The 9,039-nt window shown below is 39.4% G+C and overlaps 1 protein-coding gene across 2 annotated transcripts in view; it reads right to left on the bottom strand.

Moving 5' to 3' along the window:
• Positions 1-2,242: 2,242 nt before the first annotated feature.
• Positions 2,243-9,039, bottom strand: part of DNAJC13 (DnaJ heat shock protein family (Hsp40) member C13) — a 110,566-nt gene continuing 103,769 nt past the window's right edge. For both annotated transcript variants that reach the window (XM_046661274.1, XM_046661285.1), the window contains 2 exons: positions 8,770-8,869; positions 2,243-3,103 (listed from right to left, as the gene is read on the bottom strand). In XM_046661274.1, the coding sequence (XP_046517230.1) occupies positions 2,997-3,103; positions 8,770-8,869 (207 nt within the window). In that variant the 3' untranslated portion in view covers positions 2,243-2,996. The remainder of the gene's footprint in view (positions 3,104-8,769; positions 8,870-9,039) is intronic.

The raw sequence follows: 9,039 nt of genomic DNA, 5'->3' as shown, positions 1-9,039 counted from the left end.
CTATGACACTAAAAACCACTGCAGTTAATGGTGCTAGTAAAAAATATAGCAAGTTGGTCACCTTCAGAGGATGACAGGGAACAAATTCATTATCTTGAAAGCTGATAAGGGAATAAACTAAGGCTTCATCCTGCCTTTTCCATATGAAACATGCCACTGGGTAACAAATAGCAGATAAAAGGAAGTGTTTCTTTATAGAAGTATTTCAGTTAATAAGTGAAGGAGCGTCAGAATAGCAGCATTTTCTAACTCCCAATGTACAAATGGATCTAGACAGTCAGGCTCCTTGCTGTTAATATCACATGACAACGGACGTGAGGTGCCTCCGGACAGAAGAACCCGGCACCCCTCTAGTCTTGCCAAAGGGATGGAACCTGAGCCTGATGATGCCTCCAGAGCCAGAGGACAGAGGAACAAGTTGGATTACAACAGGAAAGTGTGATCAGCAACTTCCAGACTACAGGAAATCAACAAGTTAAATGGTCCCGGGCCTTCAACAGACAAGTTATAGGGAAAAGAAACAAACAGAGGAGGAGGCAGAAGATTAAAAAAGACTCGAAGACATATTTAAAAAAGAAAAAGAGCAAGACCAAACTCTAGTGTCTAGGGATGTACACTTGGGTGATAAACTACGAAGGAACACAAGCAAGTGTCAGAAAAGAGGTCCCTTCTGGAGGGAAGGCGGGGCTGTGATTTAGATGGGGGCACATGGAGGGCCATCTGGAGAGGCTGGCAGAGTTCTTGACCTAGATGGTAGCTGCAAGGGTGATTTACCTTATGATGACTCATTAAACTAATTCATTCAGTGAGATTTTCTGTATCCGTTTTTTAGCTTACAATGAGAAACGTTTAAAAGAAACCCTGTTTTCCTAGTCACATATACCTGCTTGAGATCTCTACTGTCTTAGAATAGTGGCTCAGTAGACAGACTTTGGTTTCAAGTAAAAGTAGTTTTGAGTTCTCATTTTGTTACTTACTAGTTGTGTGACTTCCCATAAGTTGCTTTGCCTTTCTGAGCCCCATGTTCTTCACCTGGAAGATGGGAATTACATCAGTATCAAGCCAATAGGTTTGCTTTGAGGATTAAATGAGGTTATGCAAGTATTACACTTTATATGACGCCTGATATACATATGTGTTCAATAAATATTAGCTATTATTGGTATTCAAACATCAACGATTATAGATTAACTTAAATGGGGCTTTAAATATTGTAAATGTTCATAATACTTATATTCTTAGTGTTTATTTTTTTCTTAAAGACTGGCACCTGGGCTAACAACCGTTGCCAATCTTTTTTTTTTTTCTGCTTTTTCTCCCCAAATCCCCCCAAGTACATAGTTGTATATCCCAGTCGTGGGTCCCCCTAGCTGTGGCACGTGGGACACCGTCCCAGCATGGCTCAATGAGTGGTGCCACGTCCACGCCCAGGATCCGAACCAGCAAAACCCTGGACCGCCAAAGCAGAGCGCGCGAACTGAGGCACCCGGCCATGGGTCTGGCCTCTTCTCTTAGTATTTAAATGAAATACATTGCTGTGTTGATTTATGTTCTCCTAAAACACCTACTCCCAAGTTAGCTGCTATAATCTCCTTTAGTGAACATATTTTTATGACAAAGTATTATCTAGAAATTAAAACCTTAGTTATAATATTAAAATACTTAGTGTATTACTCCATAATCTTTAAGAGATGATAAATCTGATGGAAAATTTTGAATTAGTGATTTATGATAGAATGGAAACTTACTCCTATCTCTTCTTACACATCATCTGTGGAATAAACTTGGTTATTGCTTTCAAAGGCAACCTGGAGGTGTGAGAATTTCCTCATTCAAGAGGTGTTTGCATACATTTCACATGTTTCTCTTTTCTTGTAGTTTATGATCACACTAGAAGACCTATGTGCTGAGATCTGTGTTATCTGAAATATCCTCCGCTCTTTAAATTTCTCTTCTCTTAAAAATACTGGAATTAATGTCACACACATTATTTACTAACAGCCTGACCCATTCCTGAATATGATATGGAAAATAAATGAGATGGTATCTGTTTCTGGAAATTCAGACGTAAGTGAAGTACTAATGGAGTTAGGACTGATCAGATAAGGCAACGTAGCTAGCTGTCTGAGAAGCTGTGACTATGAGGTAAAGTCTGTTTACTACTACTACCACCACTACATCTTTCTTAGAAATAAATATATATGAGGTCTTCAAAGGGAAAAATTGAACCAGAACAAATAAATCTCATTAACAAAGCAGTCAATTCCCTTTATTTTTAAAATTTTATGTACACATATGAATGATCTGTATAATGTACATTCAATATAGAAAGCTTTATATATCTGATAATGTATAGAACATTTCACAATTACACTAATCTCTTACATAACATCTTGACATCCGTTCTTCAATTTTTTTTGCACAAGCTCCTTTTTCATTCAATTTGGTAAAGCCAGCTATACATACCAATGTGTACTGTGAGCTCTCATAAGGTTAATGATTGAGGAGAGGATACCAGTGAAAGGTATGGGACAAAACCTAATAGTGTTCGACGGTGGAGGAGGACAGCCATGGAGACTCGATGCAGGAGAGGGAAATACCCTTCCCAGGAACAAGAGACTTAGCCCAATTTCTGTAGACTATAGTTCAACACCAGTCACACTAATTCAAAAAAACATTATAAAAACTAGGAAGAGAGTTTTGTCTTTTTGATTCACAGTCTTGTAAACAGATATAAAGGAATAATATGTGCTTACATACATCAAGAAAAAAAAATTCTTGTGTACCCATTTAGGTTGATCCACAGAGTGCTTTCTTATAACGTGATACAATTAGAATCACTGACTTTTTTCCTAAATAAAAATATATTTATAGAAAAATGAATAACACTGTCATGAAACCAGGAGAAAGGCAGTAAGAGTTTGCTTCAACGTATCAGCTGGAGGAATGTGGACGGGGCACTGGCCTTTCGTCGTTTATTGTCTCTCATGAACGTTTCAAGTCTGAAAGCCAACGTCACCTGCCTCATGATCTACGGGAGGCGGCAGGTTAGACATGACTGACGAGGACGTCCCTGCGGTCAGGTAGCCAGCAACTCCAGGTCCTGCAACAGAGAGGAAAGTACATACCTTCTAGACAACAGTCCTGTGAAAACACTGACCTTTATAAAAATGTCAGAACCTGGTCAAGGACCCCAACATAAGTAACTGATAATCTATTAGAATATCTAAACGTACAATTAAACTTTAACAAAGAGCTACTCAGCACCATTTTCATGGTTTGCCTTTAATACATGACAAAGGTCAAAATTATTTCAAAACTTATGCTGGACAGTAACACTGGTGTGGAAATATGGAAAAATTTTCCCTTCTCACATGTGGGAAGTTCAATTTTTCGAAAAATCCTAGGCATGGAAGGAAACTTATTTATGTCAAATTAAAAAAAAAAACCAAAAAAAACAAAACAAACAGGGAACAAACAGAAGAAATAAACTCTCTATTTGGTCAGCCCATCCAAAGTCATACGTGATCAAACTCTCAACAAAAACCACTTCTATCCACACTCAAGTTAACCTATTTTCATTTGGTGCAAAGAAATGCTATTGTAACAAGTGACACCAAATGAACAAGGGTTGCTAAACCAAGGTCTCTAAGAAAGAAAAGGTAGGCTCTGGACATCTGTCACAGAACAAAACAAGAATGCCACGGGAAAAGCTATCAATATTTTAGTTTTATATGTTTTCCTTGCTTCTAACAGTCTCTATTGCACGAAAATACTATATATGCCAGCATTTATCAAGCTGTGTCTTTCGAGCATATAATGACTTGAGTCCTCCAGTTTATCTCAAACATTGCAGAGACAGTCAATTACATCTCAGAACCACTGCACAAACTATAGAGAGTACTTGCAAGAGACGCTGTAGCATAATACTGCATACTGAGCAATATTTTTAGCTGAAATTTAGGGAACATGGCAAACAGCTAAGGAACATCGAAGGGTTAAGACTAGAAAGGCAGTGGAAGCGGCATGCATTTAGCAAAATGGTTCTCTACCTGCTTCAGAGAGCTACACAGAAGTTAGCAAGCTGCCTGGCAGAGCGGATCTAAAGCCCGCTCCTGAGGTGAAGGGGGCTGCTGCCAGTTAGAAGGGAAGGAGACACACCTGAGGGGAGAAAAGAAATATAAGCAGCAAGGGAAGCTGTGAGGAAGTGCAAACAGCAGAGCAGTTTGATGAAGGCTAAGGCATAACAGGGACTGATGTAGGACACAAAGGGCACAATTCAGATTCACCTTGTTTTTCACCTTACAAGCATTTGTATCGTGGATGGGAAATGGTTCGTACTACTTGGCAGACAAAGTATCTAGCGTTGTGATTACATGGCCAGAGACAACTCAGCCTGCGGGAGCTGTAGCATGCCACCCAGACCACCCAGGCACTCAGAACTTTGAAATTATAAAACTTAGAAAAAAGATTTTCACTTTTTAAGGCAGCGTGGGCCTGCAGCTATCAACCCCTGTCTTCCACCAATCAGGACACCGGGCCCTCCACAGACTGCTCAAAAAAGACAAAGCGGTTCAGAGCGATAGCACCGCACTGTTACATCACTTCCCACCAACCTCTCACTCTTTGAAACCTTAGGCAGCAGCAAGATTACAAGGGAACTATCAAGCAGGTCTCACCAAAGACGTAACCCTTAAGAATAAACCCCTAACCACTCCAGACTGGTATAGTTCCTGAGCATTTCTAATTGTGGGCTCAACTTGGTTCGTATCACACAAGTAGATTATGAGACCCAATCATGAATGCTACATACAGAAAACAGGCTAAGGCTGCAGTTCTCAAACTGTGTGCTGAGGCACCCTGGGGCAAATTCACAGGGGCATGGCTGGATATTTTAAATTTGAGAAACACAGAGACATCTGTTGGACACCATACAAACAACTACTTTCAAGTTGTTTGGACATAACTACTTAATAAACTTAACTATTAGGTATTTCTTTTTGCCTTGGGGTAGATGGAAAAAAAATCACTAAGATATTAAAGGTATTGTGAACTGAGAAAGTTTGGGAACCTCTAGGCTAAATCTAAATTGTGAAATGATAAGCCTAGAAGGATCATCCAGAATAGACCAAATTCTAGCCCCACCATTTGCCTCTAAAATTTGGGAAAGACAAATCAATTTCTGGATATTTCTGTAAACCAAGTCTGAGACGCTGTCTCACTCACACCCCTCGCACTCCTTGAGGATACATCTGGTTTCCAGGGGCCAGAAGGTTAAGTCTGCTCATTAGGATGGGATATAGCAGTTGTGTTCTCCAGAGAAAAGTGAGAGGAAAGAGAAGGGGCTGCCAGAAATGGGGCATGTGGCAATACCGCGCAAGGCTGTCACTTAAGAGAAATGAGGAAAGATGGAAAGTTAACAAAGAATTCCACAAAACAGAATTGGCTGCCATGATGGAACAGTGGAAGGAGCATGGGCTTTGATGAAAATGAACATGAGAGTCTCAGTGGGGAAAATAAAAAAAGGAAGCCCTGCCTTAGCAGTCAATGTCTTACAATAAACTGACATTGACCTTCGGGAATGTTTCCTAACATTGCTCACATTGTATAGTCTTGGGTGAGTATAACAAGAAAAAACAAAACTCTGCAAAGAACCAGTGACCTGGTTTGAGGAGAGGCCCAAGAACTGCACCCTCTCTCCCTTTAATGATCTTAGGAAGCCCAAGTAACTATCCCACATGCCTCTAATTAAATACATACATATATATAAAGTTCTTCTCTTCCACTTCCAGCTCCTAGAAGCATCTTTCACCTTGGCGTGCTTCTCTTCTTTTCCCTGTTGCTCCTTCTCTCTCTGATTTTCTAGGTGGTGTAATTTGAGAATTTTCACTGCTGAAATTGTTTGTATAGGGCCTTGAGCTAGCACCAAGCTCTTCTAGAATCTAAGAAATGGCTAAGCAACCCAAGGCCCTGGACAAGGAGCAACTACAGCTAATCTGCATCATGGGTAAAATCCCACTGAGGCACTTTTAGATGAGGATTTATCATAAAAACAAAACAATATGCCAGGCCAGAGAGCCAGTCTCATCTGAGGCAGTCTCATCTTAACTTCTCAATACTGAGTAATCCTGCCTAGACATTTTAATTTTTATCCCAAATCCTGAACAAGTGACTGAATAACATTTACTCAGAAGTCAGGTAGAAGAAAATCATAAATGTATTTTCGGTCATTCTTGTCTTATTTTGAAACAGTAATTAACTTTCCTTTATCTTTCCCCATCTCCTAAACAAAATCCACTGACTTGCCAAACTCACCCAAAGGTACAGTTAGAAGAAAAGGCTGGTGATGCGTGTTCTCACAGTACCTTATTTGATTTGCCAATCAGTTACAGAGGGACTGGGTCAATCTGAATCTTTTCAAGATTGAGGCTAGAGTGGGATAAATTTAAAATTCCAATTCAACACAACGCTGTATACATTCCATGGAGTTCCACATAATGGGCTTTTATCATTATTAGAAGTGCCTGCCCCTTTTATCAAACACATGACACACAATATATCAATGGAAAAGCTCTAACACACACAAAATCATCTGTCAACCCACGCAATAAGTACACATCAATTCAAATGGCAGTACTTTAACTCTTCAAATAGTCCTTTCAAACAAGATAGACTAGAGCCGATGGGAAAATCTTAAATCTTCCTGAATAAAAACATCTCAACAAAAGAACATCCCAGATGGATGTGCTAAGAATTGTACAATTTCAGGGCCAACATGGCTCAGAGCTAGTCCAGACTGTCCCAAAGCGACGTGCCTGCAGGCTTCAGCAACAGCCTTCAGAATTGCCACAGTAACACCAGGGCCTTTCCAGGTTGGGATTTATACCATCTCCCCCTCGACTGGTTGTGTGGACCTTGCTGTCTCTTTCTGTCCCTTGAGCCGGCCCTAGGATGTGAAGAAATCTGAAGAAAATTTGTTGTTCCCTAACCCTCTTCCATCCGCTACGGCTCATCATGGCTGCTTCTCATACCTCATTCAAAAGCCACCACAGAGATTCACGTAAAAGGAAAGGCACAGACAGGAACCTTTTTACTCCCTGCACTTTGTCTACAGTTATTAGGGGATCTGGATGGGGGTAAGGACCAAAATGATTTCTAAAGTCTAGGTCTCTAAAGATAAATCCCTCTCTCTCCTGTATTCTAACCCCAGACCTTCTGGCCCACAGCCCGCTAGTAAGTCAGGACCACCTGCAGTCTTTGACTCCATCAAGTCAAGTCAACAAACGCTAAGTACAATGGAGAACACACAGAGTTAAAAGACGGCTTTGCAGCAAAGCTTATAATCTACATCTTACTATTCTTCAGGGTCAAATTTTAAATAAGTTTACTCTTTGCTAAAAAAAAATAAGGCAGATTTTCGAATCATAATATCCTATATATGAAATAATGAATGTAATGCGGTATTATGTAAACTTCTGGAAAAAGGGTCTAAATAGGAAAAGTTTTTAGTGTGCCTACAAGAACACACTTAGAAGCTACAGCTTTACCCCAAATTTAAGAGAGATATGGAATAGACTAAGACCATATTCTAGGTATGTCTCTCCACAGATATCTTAGCACATGGGATGGAAAAGTTAGCAGGGAAATCTACAGCACTCTGCTCGTAATGTACACACACGACCAGCAGCCAAAGCACCACAGGTTTATAAATATTAGGGCTCTGTTTATAAATTTTAGTGAATTAATATTAAAGTACTCACAATGGGAAAAAACCAGTAGTGTCACGACCAAGTCTAAAATTAAAACCAAGCAAAACTTTCTCCAAAGTCCCTATTTTTGAATATTCAAAATTTAGTCTTCACAATTTATAGATTTCTATACTAGCAGTCAGGATTATTAAAACAATTACACTGGTCTGAGAAACACTGTGTAGTAATCTTTTTCTTTCCATTTACCTAAATCATCTCTGGTTAGAGGAGGAAGCAGGGCTGACATTTTTTTATATACTATAATTTCAGGCAGACGATAAGAACCACCTCATATTCTTAAGGTGAATTTCAAACTGAAATTTTTATACCAGAGACAATATTTCATTTTCAGCACACAACAACAGAATACTGTGACTTTCTTTTTAAACAGAAACCAATATGAAAACAAGTATTCTAAAGTTATTAGGCAATTAGTATATCAAATGGACAATTGTCCTGAGCTTCAAAAGTGTATTATCTTTTGATTCCTAAGCAGTAAAACATCCTTTCCTTTATGGTACACATGTATCTCCTTCTCAAGAGAGGACAAACCCTAAGTATGTGGCAAAACTACAGACTAATCACTGGAAACTTAGAAGAAAAATATTTCACATGAGTATACATATTTGGAATGTCAAGCTGTTATTTTGAAAGAAATAGAATGACGCTATCATGTTTCTGATACCAGTATTTCTGAGTAGATATTTCTCCACTCTTTTTACATATTTACGATAAACATTTAAAACAGCCATGCTCCAAACATAACCTATGACACCATTAATGAATTGGATCAAAACAGCAGAGTCCATGTTTCAGTCAACACACATTCAACACAAGAGCAATCCACACGCTCTTTAGGGCTAAAATCAGAGGTCTACTGCATGCCCACAGCACCTTCAAAACAGGTAGCTGGTAGCCTAAGAAAACCCTCTAAATGCTATTTTCAGTCTAGTCACGGCAAAAGGAAGGTCTCAGTGGCTTCTGCTGTATGTCTTAGGGTAACCAATTAGGTGTGGTTTACCTGTGAGGTATCCTGCTGTTTGGGACTCAGAAATAAACAAATCATGTTTCTGATCTTTGAAGGCACTCCAGACTGAAGAACGAGATAGGATTTCATTCACCTAGGGAAGTAAAGCAAACTCTTTGAACATAAACAAATTAAGGACTGGAGGCTGGAAGACAGAACTAAAGAGAAAAGGCAAACTTCCAAGGCCGAAGGAAGAAGACCAGCTGAGGAAAGATCAAAGAGGGAACAAGACCTAGCATTCATCAAACATTCTATACTAGGCAC

The sequence above is a fragment of the Equus quagga genome, chromosome 1, assembly GCF_021613505.1.
Source record: "Equus quagga isolate Etosha38 chromosome 1, UCLA_HA_Equagga_1.0, whole genome shotgun sequence".
NCBI classification, from domain to species: Eukaryota; Metazoa; Chordata; class Mammalia; order Perissodactyla; family Equidae; genus Equus; species Equus quagga.
This window is presented reverse-complemented; position numbering and strand designations above follow the sequence as displayed.